The sequence below is a fragment of the Sabethes cyaneus genome, chromosome 2 (genome assembly GCF_943734655.1).
Source record: "Sabethes cyaneus chromosome 2, idSabCyanKW18_F2, whole genome shotgun sequence".
Lineage (NCBI taxonomy): Eukaryota > Metazoa > Arthropoda > Insecta > Diptera > Culicidae > Sabethes > Sabethes cyaneus.
In genome coordinates, this window is record NC_071354.1 from 102,987,708 (window position 1) to 103,003,414 (window position 15,707).

Below are 15,707 nucleotides of genomic sequence, written 5' to 3' on the forward strand. Positions count from 1 at the left end.
CCCGCAGCACTGACTATCAATCGCACTAACAGAGTGTCAGTCTATCTCGGTGGGACGCGGCATGATAGAATCGAGCGAATAGTAACAAAATTAGGTATTAGACTACCTGATATAACGGATGTCGGTAGTTTAGTTAGTAAAACAGTCGAGTACCAATCGAAAGACCATGGGTGCGAACCCCACTTGGCATTGCTCAAACCGACATATTTTTGGTCTATATTGAAATTTTCCTTAATTAATCATTTTTCGCAACAGAAATTCCTCCCTTCGCCAAAAAAAAATAGCGAAGGATATTCATGTTTTTTTCCTTACCAAAAATATCGGTTTTCTGGCAGTTGGTGAGAATAGAATACTAAACGAGTTAAAATAATGGTTTGCTAGCTAGCGAACACATTGTTTTGCAATATTTATTTCTAGAAGCTCCTAATAATCAATGAAACTGCCTCAATCTCATCACTTTCAAAGAAAACACGAATCAATCAAAGTATTAGTTTGCTTACTTTACCAATTACGGCCAGTGGCCAGACACATTTCATTATTGCTACCGGTCTATGAGATTGAATTATCACTTGCGCAATCTACGTCTGAAGCTATTTCACACAACCGTCCATAAAACATTACAGAGAAGATTAATTAACGTAATAGATCCTATTAATTGTGTAATAAACTACTCTCCAGAGAGCCTTCCCCAACACGAAAATGGTGTGGACACTTTTGTGTTCAGCTCACACCTATCACACTCTTCGCCCCAATTACACCCGGGCGGCATCCTTGGCTCAAACTAAATCTTTGGTCGAGGGAAGCAGGTTGTGGAAAATTATTAAACCCGATACGGGCATCAGTGACCTTCCTCAAATGAAGTGTCTACCACACCTAGCGTGTAAGGAGGGCTATAATTTTGTTCTGTACCAGACAGTCTTTCATATATCACACTTATCTGCAGGGATTAAAACTTGGCTTTTCCATAACCACTTCCGTTGCAATGAAAGCCGACACAAGGAAATGGAAAAGCTAGTCAAAAGACACCATCGTACCGCCACGCCGGTTCTTATGCTCTGTACGTAATGTCGTTCGTTTTATGGCCGAGTGGGTTGCTGACTGCGTGTGCAATGTGTGTGTGCACTTTGGTTATTGCGGTTGCCGGTCTGGAGTGACGGGGCCAAACCAAATTTTGCTCTATCAATAAAATTTCCATTTGCGGGACAATGGCTTTGTACCATATTGTCATGGAAGTACCTACGTGATTTAATTATACATATTAAGGATATATAATCTGAAGCCGTTAAGGATAATTACTAAACTTCTCAACGACAATTTAAAGACCGGCTTTTTCTATTATTTCATTTATATTACGAGTTAACTGCGAAAATTATTTAATTAAACCAATCACTTTTTTCAATTTATAGCGATCGTTGAACAGTTCGATTAGGTTTATCATCAGCCTCTTTGAATTGTATCAGAATAACGAGATAGGTCGTAATGGCTCCACAGTACTATAAAAAATCAAAATCATTAAATGAACTAGCACCCACGAAGCTCCATCATTGAAACTCACCGACGTTATAATGTGTCTATCGATTGAGCATAAACCGCATGCCGTGAAAGTGGAATTATTACCAACAAGCTGGCGCCAAAAAGTTTCCAACTTTGACGGAGGGACCAAACCGGCAGAGCAGATTGCAATAATATGGCAGGATATAGAAAGGGAAAAATAATGGTTTAAGGCTATACGATTTTGCCAACAATATTACGCTCTGTAAATAGATACATACCCGGGCCTTTGCAGACGAATCCTTGCAGGTTCGCATCAAATTACAGACGATGGTCATGGTTCGTCTAGACTGAAATAAGCAATGAGTATTGAATCCAGTACATATATTCTGCTAGGCAGCTATTGACAAATGTACTTTTTTTATAGTTTACCTCTACATTGGTGATGTGGCATGGTTCAACAGTAAGTAAAAAGCGGAAAATGTGAATGAACAACCACAGCGCCTGGATCCAGGAAAATACAGCATCCTTTGCAAAAGGGTGATATATCAGTATTTTTCGCAAAACAAAACCATTCATTAGGGACTTACCTTATCACCAACGAGCTCCACCATCAGAAAATAAGATGTCGCTACCAAATGGAGCAAACATGATCCCAAAATAGCCAACAGTGCAACACCAAATGTGCTGAAAGAGTGAAAGGTAATTATTTCTATGATTTGAAATTACAGAGAGGGAATATAATTTGCGCTGATGACGGTACACTAAATAGATAGATTAAATTATAATAGGCTTTTACCTCTATGTGAATGGGCTTAATAATTAATTTTATTTATGCTTTTTAGCTTATGTTTTCTAAGCAAATTTCAAGAAACAATCTTATAGATAACATTAAAACATTAAAACAAATAAACATGCCTAATTAACTAATAATTCATCTCAATTTGACACCAAAAACAATTATGTGGATACTCACTTGGAAACTAGTATTACTCCGGTTGACAAAGATGCATGAATGTAGGCTAAATCCTCAATAACTCTATTGATAGGTTTTGCCGCCCCAGGATGAGAAATTGCTGAGAATTGAGAAAGAAGTAGATAAAGAGAAATTGTAAATTAAATTATACATACAATTTGAAATGAAGTATACTACTAGAAATTTATCATCGTCGAAACCTAAATAGAGTAACAATTATGTTACCAAAGAGAAGATACATCCTAAATAATATCCTTGCAGTTCATACAAACGATCTATGATGTTGAATGACGATCACGTACAAAGGACAGCTTCATTTAAATAAGCGAATAATTAGCAGTGTGATTTATGAACCGTACTTTTGCTCCCCGGCAAATGAAAAATGAAATTAATTATTATGATGATGTTGACAGTTAAAATAAACATTGAGATGATTTATACGAGAGTATCATCCAGTCCTGGTGCTTTGCGAGGCTGTATGCCCCTTTCAAATAGGTGGTGTGAAAAGCAACACGGAAAATACCCGGTTCCTGTTTGGTGTCGCACTATCTACCTATTCGGAAATACCCACTTACCATGGGAAACGGTGGTTAACCCCAGCTTGTGCTCGGTGATATTATCCAGTCGTTCCGAAGCATTGTTGGTGGAAGACACCGATGTTATTTCAATTATGGGAGTTTTGTTGACTGAAATTAAATGCCGCCGTCGGATTGCATAACGAAACAGAGTGGACAAGAAACCAAATGAATGCCAGAAAGTATCAACAATTACTCAAGTAACTCACATTCCGGAAAAACGTGATAGAGAGCCACGTTCAGGCGACGAAACCGGTTGCTTATTCCCAGTGCAGATTGTGCAAATAAAATATGAAACATCATCAGAATATAATAGAGCGCGTAGAATGGGCAATATCCCAACACATTGGCACCTATGAAAAAGAGGAAAATTTCGATATTTTTGACTCCCGATAGTGTCTAATGTTTTTGATCACAATGTTTGTTCATTACTATTCATGGTTTCTTCGTTTGTTAATTATAAAACTTACGTTGCGAAGCAAATAATATATTTGCAAACGGAAATTTAATCTTGTTTATGAGATCCAGCTTAATATATCCCTTTAAGACTATTATTCTGAACATTTAATTTAAGAGTCATGCGCAAAAATATCAATACAAATCTTTAAAATAACTACTCAACTGCTTTCAATAATCGTAAAATAAATCAAAGGTATTATTGTTCGATTTTTTTTTTGCAAAATTCTAAAAAACGACCAAGTTTGGCCGATTGAAATTCTTAAACGATAAACGATGTTATAAAAATATCGATCTTCTTTAATACTAGTATTAACGAATCAAGAATCGATGCTTTTGCAAATTTCAACGATACTAATATTGACTCGATTAACCGCAGATGTTAAAAAACAGGTAGTTCGATATACGAACACATCTATCAGTTATATCTTTAGCTCAGCTTAGTTTAAGTAATGATGATACATATTACATATCTGCACAAGGCATGCATCTGTAAAATGAATTTATAAAACATGGAGGTAGTAAAATTTGCCTGCAAAACAGTTTGAAATTTGTGCCCCGAGCCACGTTTGCCACTCTCTCACTATTTTGCCAAACTATCTAAAGTTTTTCTTTTACAACCAGCTAGTTTGCAAAATTTTACTTTTGGACATATACCTTTTGTCGTGAATATCGAATAAAATTAGCTTACCCGAGTCCTGATTTTCCTTCTTTATTTTGTCCGCTATCCGATACCAAACCCAAATGTCGAGAGCTGTAAGATTAACCAACTTATCCCATTATTTTATGTTCTTTTCTAAATGTTTCACGAAGGCAGTTCGTTAAATCGAAAGCCGGTTTGCTTTTTCATAATGTATAAGGTGAGCATCTCTCTTACCCAGTGCGCCTGTTATAGTGACACCGACAAAAGCCATCATCGTTAGACCTCTCCATTTCTTCTTCTCATGCTTACCAGCAGCAATGTATATTGACAGCATATCGTCTGCCTAAAAATAGACCAAATTTCATTTGGTATGTCAACGGAAAAAAATACAGACGAATGTCACAGAGTGAGAATTCAAATCTAACTTTACGACTGGGATACGGAAAGGGGTAGATTTCAACTTGCCAATAAGAGCCTATACAGTGAATGAAATATTTATTTTCAATTTTTACAAGTCGAAGGACGATCATTTTTCTTTTTCCCCTATCATGTGAAACAAACAAACAGTAGAAAGTTATTTTTTAAAAGGACGTACCTCGTATCAGACACAAATTTGATAACATACCTCATTCAAGCGCTGGTTTAATTCTCTAACAAACGGAAGTCCATAAATGCCACAGAAGACCCCGCATATGCACGCCGAAACTACTACGGAAACATCCAACGTGGTGACCACTTTCGAGGTTGCCGTTTTCATCCTGAAAACGAAACTTCCAAATGATATGTCACTTGAATACAGCGAACATCAAAACATGTATAGTCATAGTTATAAATCGTTCCAGAACGACCGCTCTTGATTCTAATTTTCAAATTTAAAATTCCAAATTAGGTATATATGTATAGTAAACAAATAATTTCAAATAAACGTTACAATTTTGAACTGAGCATTATCTTTTAGAATGCTTAGATACAAAATTAAAATTTAAAATAGTAACGTTTTCAATATTATATCTCGAAAATGGCTTAAAGATTGATATAAATTCAATAATAATGATAAAATTAAAAATAACACTTCTCTATTATGTGACAAAATTAAAATTTAAAAAATTTAAAAATTTAATAACGCAATTTTCTTGTTTTTTAGAAATGCAGCAATAAAAATTTAAAATTAAGTGCTATAAAATAAACGATAGAGTTATTATGAAATCGCCGTCTAACGGGTGGCAACTAAAATTTTGGAATTTATTTCTTAAGCTGTTAAAAAAAGACAACGATACATGAAGAAGATCTGATTTACTGAAATTAAAGATACATTGTCCATTGTTGAAAAGTAATTGGTGAACATTTGGAAACGGTCCGTGATCGGCTGTTCGGCGGAGCTTCCGTTTGATGCCGGAACAGAAGCGTTGTACGACCGTCATGTCAACTTTGCGAATGCATCTCTTGATTCTACCAATCAACTGTGTGTTGCAATTTGTGGTTCTCCAGTTATTTTTGTACACCAAAGAGTTCAAAATCCCGAAGAAACCTTCGATTGGACGACATTGAGGCAGATTTGTTGGGTTGTGGTTTTTGGGTACAAATGGGATCGAATGGGAACCATTGTGTTTTTTTGGCGTAATGAGATGATGCATTATCCGGCCAAAAAACGTATTGTCCATCTGCATGTTGCTTTTGTAGAATCGGGATCAAAATTTTCTTCAAACATTCGTTCTGGTAAACATCTTGATTGATAACCAAACCAGAGGGCTTGAACCATGGCTTAGAAATACCTCTCGGAAATGCCAATGTACAGCATCACTTTCTGTTCAAACTCCTGTTTAAACTTATATTTTATGTTCGGCAGTGGTTGGAGAATTCGCGAAAAAGTGATCATTTGAATCGATGAACATCCCTCATGAACATACACTATTCGCCTTCCTCGCCGATAATGCACGCATCAGCTTTGAATTTTATCACGAACAGAACCTCAATGTGAACATCAGAATTCGATCAAAAATTGAATATTGAACATTGAGTGTGTTCGATTTTTTGGATATAGAATGCCCGGGGACGTCGTAGTATTCAAAGTGAGGAGGGGTCCTAATTCACCATCGAAAAAATTCTTGCCTCCAAAAACCTTCACATGCCAAATTTGGTTCCATTTGTTTGATTAGTTCTCGAGTTATGAAGAAATTTGTTTTTCATTTGTATGAAAGCCCCCCCCCCCCCCTTATAGGGAAGAGGGGTCATAATTCCCCTCCTAAAAAGGGAAGGGGTCTCAATTCACCATAGAAAAAATTCTTGTCATCAAAAACACCCACATGCCAAATTTTGTTCCATTTGCTTGATTAGTTCTCGAGTTATGCAGAAATTTGTGTTTCATTTGTATGGGAGCCCCCCCCCCTCTTAGTGGGAGGAGGGATCTCTAACCATCATAAGAACCTTCCCTGACCCCAAAAACCTCTACATGCAAATTTTCACGCCGATTGGTTTAGTAGTTTTCGATTCTATAAGGAACATCCCGACAGACAGACAGACAGAAATCCATTTTTATATATAAGATTGGTTCCATGTAGCGAGCGTTTTCTGTAATTCGATTTCCAATTAGAAATGAGAGGCATTTGTTGATTTTTGTTTCCTTTTTACTGCTGGATTCGTTTATTTAGAACTAAATGGGAACGAAACGGAAATTTACTTGATAACGACCGCAAATCAACTGGTGATGGAATTGAAGAAGCCATTGTCAATTACAATTTGAAGCAAGCATCTAGAGGAAAATCCGTGTGTGAAAATATTTTGACGTCTATGAATAAAATACCAAAAGTCTAAGGGGCATCTGAGGTGCCATCATTTGATGAAATTGAAGTATGAAATTCAACAGACCGCCACGGATAGACTGTATTTCAGCTGAGATGCTCATAGCTGGTCCATTTTTGGCAGCCCAAATGATGCATCAGCTTTTCAACAATATATGGTCGGGGTTCTGCCAAAATTGAGGTATTTACACCATTGGATGCACAAACTGATAATCTTTTGACCATAAAATCGTGCCGTTCACTTGTCCGAACGAACAAAAGTTCTAGAACATGAATTTTGTGTAGCAGACTATAGAAAAAACCAAATTGCAGCCAACCAGAGCGAACCGAAAACCAACAATAGGAACCTAGAATACAGCTCTCCGGCTGCCCTGAAGTATTAAACAGCGTTGGTAGAGCTGTATTGTAATTTTTAAGTTTGCGTTCAGCCAAAAGGAACCAGGTACAATTTGACCAAACTCGTGTTTTTAGTCTTTGACCTTGAAATGCGGTCAGACATTAACATTCATATTTTTTGAAACGATGGTTTTTACAATTGATGGAGGGACGGTAGGGAAAAGTAATTATTTTTTTTTGGGAAAGGAGGAGAAAGAGTGGAAAGGAAGGGGGGGGGGTACCAGCGAGCCACACGCCCTGGCAGGTGTTGTGGGTTCAAATCCGGTTATAATCTCTGATTATAGCTTGGTTCGACCCATGCACCTTCCAGCGTTGGACAAAAGATAGGAGTCACAATGACAACTTGTTAAGCGTAGCTACCTATTACCCCCCCCCCTTCCTTTCCACTCTTTCCCCTCCTTTCCCAAAAAAATTTTAATTACTTTCCCCTATCGTCCCTCCATCAATTGAAAAAACCATCGTTTCAAAAAATATTAACAGGTACAATTTGTTTTAACATAGATTTATTTTCATGAATAAAATATGCTACGAAAAATATCAAAAGTGAGTCAATATACATATACAATTTATGAAATTAATAAATAGCTGTTACAAAATACCATTGCGTTGCATAATGATACCGTGTTGATAATTAGCATACACTTGGTGCACCGCTTAGTTGGTTTGGAGGAACGATGCGGGCCTATCAAACCAGTCGTCGTATGTTCGAATCTCGGCTAGGCGGTGCTGCTAAATAGAGTCAGAAGAATTGTTGCACTAGCTCCGTAACTGTCCTGTACTCTGTGAAGTCTGTCGATGAAGAAGAGTCAAGTCTTAGAAAGACCTTTAAGCCCAAGGCTTTTTTGGTACGCCCTAGCTGAACAGAAAATAAAGTGTGGCGTGGTTGAACGGAAAATATTTATAGGATTTCATTCCCTTTAAGATTCAGAATCCGAAATTGTCGACTATATATTAACTTAATATGAAAGGCAGTGTTCGGTTAGCGAGAATGACTTCATTATAGACGGCAGAAATTCAAAAGGTAATAATACTCTAAGTAATTCTGAAGTTCTGAACCTGGTTCACTATGACTGAACAATTTTTCAATTTCCTTCGATCATAACTATCTAGAAACAGGAGAAAACATTACTTTTGAGTCTACTGAAGCAGTTTTAGATTCTCACTCGCAGAACGTTGTTTGGACGTCTCGGTTTAAGAAATGTAGGCACGGCACTATGGTCGGAAAGGCAAAAATTCAAGACTCTACGGATTTCATGCATTCAGAAGATTTTGTTTACAAAAAGAGACCTATCTTTTGGTATAATTAGTCACTAGGGTGGTTTAGCTTGGTCGTTATAAAATGTTTAACTTTTTATTCTTGTGATATAGAGCAATATCTCGTAGTACAAAGTTGTAAACAATGTATTTTGCAGAAACTTTGCTGAAGAAACAAAAATTGTATCTCGTTTGTTTTACGCTATATAAAGATTTTTCTGGATGCATTGTTTTAAGTTATTAGGTAGTTGATATCTATTGCCTAAAGGAACTTATAGAAGTTTTTGTTCCAAAATATTACAGTTTTCCACGACATCTCACACTTCCTTTGGCACATATTTTCAAAATCAGAATACATGGTCTAAAAGTACGTATCTGAATGTACAAAATCCATGTAATGCCATTTTTCCACACTTCTCCTGTTCTGTAGAAAAACGCATTTAAAAGTGAGTATTTTTACAATTATGACGGATTTAACGCCAACTCGTCTATGGGGTTGGCGGTAGGGTAATTTGAGGGAATTTGGACACCCTAAGCAAATCACCTATTATCCCAAAATCTATGCATCAAAACTCAAAAAAGTTGAATCGTATACTGAGATTTACTTGTTTTCTGTTTACAACAATATGAGTTTAAAAAATTGGATTTATTTTTATACAATCTAGCTATAATTTTCTATCAAACAGTTTCTCTTATGTAGCCAAACAGAACTGAACTGTACAATAATTTGAAAAGTTTGTTAAATCACTGGAAAAACCTTAAAACCTAGAGCATCAAAATTACATTTGGTGTCGTTTTAGGCAGTTGTTTTGTTTACATTTACATTTGGCAACACCGGTCAAAGTTAAGCCCAATTTTTTTACGTTAATAATGGTGTAAAGGCTTCATTCTCGGTTTTTTGCTCAGTAGATGCTCATTGGACTGCAACGCCTCAACGAAATAGAATTCGAAAAAGTAGTGTAAACGGCAATTGTAGACCTAATTATTATCTATATTATTGTCGAAGAAAGTATAGCTTCAATCTTTGTATTTACGGTGCTATGCGATTGCTACCCCGTTGGTAGCCAAATGAGCGCTCTTTTTGCTACCAACGGGGTAGCAGTCCCATAGCGCCGCAAATACAAAAGATAGAACTAAACTTTCTTCAACAATAATACAGATAATAACTAAATCTACAATTTTCGTTTACACTACTTTTTCGAATTCTGTTTCGTTGAGGCGCTGCAGTCAAATGAGCATCTACTGAGCAAAAAACCGAGAATGAAGCCGTGTAAGAAGATAAGGAAGAAGTTGAGAATAATGTGAATGCAGAGAAACTGCTACTTTCCGAGATAAAGCACCTGTCCATTTTACCCCAGGTGTCCAAATCACCCCAATCGACCCTACCCTCTCAGAGTTCAAAGAAATTTTGAATGTGTAAAGAGTTCATATGAATAAGCAACTTTGCATGCTCGGTTTTTCCAAAATTGGTCTAGACTAACTTTTGGAACAAGGTTTGACAAATGGTTGGCCAGCACGGGATATCTCCTGGGTCCGGTTAAGGATTACCTTACAGAATAATCTCCCAGCCGTTCTCAAGGTATTGCAAATTTAAAATTTACCCAGAGGGAAACATTAAAATTTGTAATAAACGACCGAGTTTAAGAAAAAAGTTTATATGTGAAAATTTGTTCAAAATTATGCGTAGAATTTAATTTTGTTTCAATTTTACAAAAAAATAAAATTTGGGTACTTCTGAAAAATTTGTCTAAACTTCAAAATTAAAAAAAAATCCGAAAAAGTGTCCATCGATAAATATCCACAAGATTTTAGGGCATAATTTAAGCGAACTATAAAAAAAATTAGGCAAGTCGGGGAGGAAGGTTTTGAGATATGATTTTTATCATGGTTCTGAAAAGTTTTTTTCTTTCAGTGTAATTTTGTCATGAAGATACACTTAATTTCTTACAACTTTGATTTTGTTGGTATGATTTCTTTAAAAAAATAATAATCTCGTTTCTAAATACGCCCTTTTACTCTTGACGAAAAAATCAAGTTTAGTGGACAATGAATTCTTGCGTGGTATCCAACATATCAGGAAAATTTCAGTCCGATTAAAAATAGTCGAGTCAAACCGTTTTGCTAGTTGAGCTGGAATTGCTCGGTAACCTTCGTTATTAAATAAAAATCAAAAATGTCATTGTAGTAGTTCAAAATAAAACTGGAAACACACAAACATTCTGCTCAATTTTCAACAAAAAATAAATTTCATTCATGTCGAACTTTATGATCATCGTTTCATAAATAATGTTCTTTCAATCGGATATAAACAGACAAACCGGCTTTGTAGCATGGCATGCGTGCTATATATAGTCTATTTTCCCACACATTACAACTTACCGTATCGGCTTTTTCGAGTTAATGTCGAAAAAGATCCCTTTGAATGTTAATCCAGCTATTAGAGCGTGTCAAGCGTTGGGAAAATATAAACCACAATATCATTGAATTTGACCGGTCTCAGATAACACTCATTATGTTTGCGTAATTTTATAGCTACCTAAGCAAAACACGACACACAAGCCGTAAATCACCAGGAGCAGATTTCGTTTGTAATCCACAATTTGTCCCTTGGTTGTTCGTTTCACCACATACGGAGCCAGCCCGAAAACGCGGCTAACAAAAAACACAACTTTCGTCGACTCAGATATCTCCATTGTGCCTCGCCGTTTTCTATCGAGAGGATAATGGCATGCAAGGGAAGTAACCAGCATAAAACGAGATTGTAAAAATCCTTATTGCCACATCATTGGATGGTTACTTTAATAGATTATTTCACACTAATGTGACTCCACTGTGGTCCTGACACCGTCTTTTTCTTCAGTACTCACAGCATCTCTTTTATTATGTATTCAATTCCCATCACACGTATTAGCACCGACCAAGGATACTCGAAAAACCGTATCGTCATTTTCCTTTCTACACATAAAGTAAGCCACCACTTAGAAGTGATGTGATTTAACACTGGTAAGTTCAGTTTGGTTATCAAATGTTTGAACCGATTGAATTGGTTTTCAGTAGGCGTCGGAGAAGATTTCGGTTCCATTAATCGCACATCCGTACATAGCAGGTGTTTTTGTAGAATGCCGTATGGTTGAAAACCCTTGCTGTCTTTTATAGGATTAGATGCAATCTAGAATTTGATATATCGTTGTGCTGATTTCGTTTTTCATTTCCACTTCAAAATTGTTTGCTTTGTTGTCACAAACAGTCTTCCAGTTTGTACTAGGTATATGGAGCGGAATGCTAGACCGTATATCCAATATGACATATTTATAAGCTCCTGCATCAGACACTTCCGTTACTCTTGTGTGAAATAAGTGGCTTGTTTACGTGGCTGGTATAGTGGCAAACCAATCTCTATAAGCTGTTAATGGAAAACTATCAAAGCGACACTTAATACTACAGCTGACCAAGCGGAACACATTTTTCATCTGCTTTGCTATATCTGTAGTATATAGGGCAGATATCAAAGCGCCACTATTTTTGCAATTACAGATTTAAAAACTTACTTGTAAAATGACCTGCTCCTAATTATTATCAGTTAAATTGACATTTAGTCTTATGTCCTGGATTAAGCCTATGGACAAATAATTATAAATAAAAATAATTAGGTGATACCTTTCGTCTGCAGAACTATTACAGTCCCGATAAGTCCATCAGCCCTTGATTAGTTGTAACAACTTTGACGTTATTGCTAGTACAGTGTGATTTAGATATTGGCACGGACAGATTTTGACAAAAGAAGCATTTGTTTTTACAACATAAAATATTCCATTTCTAGAAATATGATTAATTTTCAATCTTTTTACGCGTACATGTTCTAATTGATGTAAAAATGATGATGTCAGTATGTGCATGCGATTTGTTGACAAATTCGAAATGCTACTGTATATGTGTTTTGAAATCGCAATAATTAATTTTTTCACAGCTTTTTGAAATAATTCACCTTCATCGTTAGTGCTTCCTGGTTCAACTGGAGGAGCCGCTTTTATTTGTGTACCATGCGCCTCCATTTGTTCACTTGAGATGGAGGCGCTTTTTGTTAAAAAAGTGATTTTGAACTCAACTTGGAAAACAAGTTGACAAAAAAAAATGCTACGAATTTATTTTCATGAACAGAATTTTATTTTTTGCGCGTAGAAACTACTTTTGAAAAATAAAAACTTATTTGAATTTGAATAGCAACTCGTGGCATTTATTTTCACTTAGCAGATACAGAAATAAAGTTTCCTTTATGTGCATTTGTCCTAATGCTTCCATTGAAATTTGATTGATATCATATCAGATGTCTGAAAAAATTAAAATTTGTCTTATTTTTTCTTTTTCTCTGGCTGTGTTTCGTTTACAAAGCCTAAAAGTTATAAAAGTCTTTGCCAAGCTTTTACCAACAAAACAAAACAAAATTTGTTCCGATACGTTGAGTAGTTTCTGAGAAAAAGGTACATAAAGTTTGAAAATCGTAGTCTTACAGGAGCAGCGTTTTATTCCGACGAGATTGTTCCACATCGCACTGGAATGATTATGTGGTCGATCGTTTTTCGGCCACTTCCTGTGGTCGGATCATTACAAAATTAGTATCAAAATAAACGGAAAAGACTGCAGAATCAAAATTTGAAATAAAACATCTATGGCTTTTTACAAAAAATTAGTCGTTTATGTCCCCTTATAGAGGTTTTCAACTGCGGAGAAAGTATGAATGCAGGCAGTTATAGATTCATTACATCCAAAGGTTGTATGATGGAAACTCGGCCACAGCAGTGAACAGCAGTGTAATTGAAGATCCAGAAAATTACAACGATCAGAATACGGTGGTGGATTTGCTGGATCTCGCCAAGGTAGGTCTTGTAGCGCAAGATTTTTGCATTCGTTCCATACGAAGATTCTAGTAGTGAAATAAAGAAGTTGATAGTCGGGAATCAAAAATCACGAACACACAACAGGCTCTATTATCTATATTGTCTCTACTTCAACATGTTGGGAAAGTTTGTGACTACTGCATGAAAGTGAGGACAACAACATGATATCGTAACTGTTTATCGTGGATACAAATATTTCATGACAACCATGGTGTCGCTTGCGAAAGAGACACATTGCTGAATACAATACGTATTGTGCGCAACAAAAGCAATTCTAATCATGTCACACTGTGTCGGTAGCAGCAGTGTAACGTTGATAACTTAGCAGTGGTAACCATTGTACGCCAGACTTCGGGTTAAAATAAGCTAATCTTTTAAGTTTTTTGCTGTTGGTCCCTTTTGTTTAAGTTGCTGATAAAGTATTGTCATTAACCAGCCGACTTGCGACAAACACATATTTTATTGTATACCTGTAACACCAAACCAAGCGCTTGTGAGAGCGATTGTGTATCAAAATATATTCTCACCGAAAGTTATCTTGCTCACCCCCGTAAGGCAACATTTGTTTGTCTCTTTACTTTGTTGTCGTGGTACATTCTGCTTGCTACGTATGTTTGTTTTATAGACAGAGAATAACTGATTTGTCTTTCGTTCTCTCGATAGAGAATAACTGATTTTTGTCGTTTATTTCTGGGTATGAAGAATGATATTTTGCTTCCCTGGTTGATAGTATCTCAGGGGAGACAAGACGCGAAGGGGAAAGCACGGAAAACTAACGAAGGGAGAGTCTTTGAAGCAACGATTATTAAATTTGTATAACGTTACACATTTCCCAAGCTGTAAGATCGGATTGACCAAACTCTAATAGAAACCAATTATAATCGGATACGAATCCAACTTCGGCTCTGTGGATGGCAGATATTGGCGAATTCACCGGGTAAAATGGTTAAGTGATTCAACTTCGAAAACAGTTGGGGCACAATACGCTCGTCCATCGGAGAGGTCGCAACCGTAGCACTAGGTAAAGGTCCCCAGAGTATACAAAATAGTTGGTGTGATGGGGAATGCCAACAAGCGGTGGAGAGAGAAAAACGCCTGGAAAAATTATCTGAGCAATGCCACTAGGGAGAACTTGGCTAAATGACGACGACTAGGGAATTAGTTGACCATGATCTTGAGGAGTAAAAAGTGCCAAAAGGAACAGCTATTCTGAACTCATAATACGCGCAAAGTTTACGAGAAGGTGAACCAAACTCGTAACGGCAACACACCGAATTCGTCGGCAAGTGGAAGTAACTCTTCGATGAACACCTCAATGGCGAAGTGACAAAAGGAGACGGAAAGGAAGTTAGCCTAGGAGTGCCCATGGAAGATAGTAATGTCTCAGCACCGGATCTCTAAGAGGCCAAACGAGAAGTCAAGTTGCTGAAGACTACAAAATCGCTGGTAAATACCGAGAATACAACGTGCCCATGCATCTTTATTGATTTCAACACCGCATACGATGCAGTCGATCGATATGAACAGATAATGCACGAACACAGTTTTCCGGACAAACCGATGGGACTGAGCTACATTGGATCGAGTGAGGTATGTCGCGTGCATTTCGGGGACACTCTGAAGTCCCTTCGAAACGCGACGAGGGTTGAGACAAGGTGATGGCATATCCTGCATACTCTTCAACATCGCTCTTTAGGGGATGATCCGACGAGCGGGCATAGGAAAAAGAGGCACGATTTTCACCAAGGGTTCTCAGACTTTGCAGACGAGTTTGATATCAACCGCCAAGAACCTTGCGGCGGCGGTGGCAACCTACCAAGACCAAATACATAAAAGGAAGAGAGTCAAAGGAAACAAACGCGTGTCTAGAAGTGGTAGATGGGTTCGTTTATTTGGGATTGCTGGTACCCGCAGACAAAACACTAGTAAGGAGTTCCAGCGGCGCATCCAAGCGGGAAATCAGGTATACTTGCCCGCAAAACGTAAATCGTAGCGATCAAGAAGCATTTGCCGTACTCGTAGCTGACGATGTACAAAACCCTTATTAGATCAGTAGTTCTTTGTGGACTTGAAGCTGTGACGATGCTCACGGAGGACATACGCCCCCTTGCCGTGTTCGACCTGAAGGTACTGCGAACGATATTGGGCGAAGTACAACCTGAAAGCGAAGAGTGGCGGAGGCGTATGAATCATGCACTGCCTAGAGAGATTCCCATCGTACAT

At 37.2% G+C, this 15,707-nt stretch overlaps 1 protein-coding gene across 1 annotated transcript; it reads right to left on the bottom strand.

Annotated features, from left to right (window-relative positions):
* Nucleotides 1–1,400: 1,400 nt before the first annotated feature.
* Nucleotides 1,401–11,282, bottom strand: LOC128735789 (gustatory receptor for sugar taste 43a). The gene is made up of 13 exons (XM_053830276.1): nucleotides 11,126–11,282; nucleotides 10,969–11,023; nucleotides 4,767–4,899; nucleotides 4,376–4,484; nucleotides 4,190–4,252; nucleotides 3,252–3,395; nucleotides 3,021–3,153; nucleotides 2,468–2,530; nucleotides 2,082–2,178; nucleotides 1,924–2,019; nucleotides 1,773–1,841; nucleotides 1,556–1,645; nucleotides 1,401–1,493 (listed from the first exon to the last, which is right to left on the bottom strand). The coding sequence occupies exons 1-13, from the start codon at nucleotides 11,280–11,282 to the stop codon at nucleotides 1,401–1,403; spliced, it is 1,302 nt and encodes a 433-aa protein (XP_053686251.1).
* Nucleotides 11,283–15,707: the final 4,425 nt, after the last annotated feature.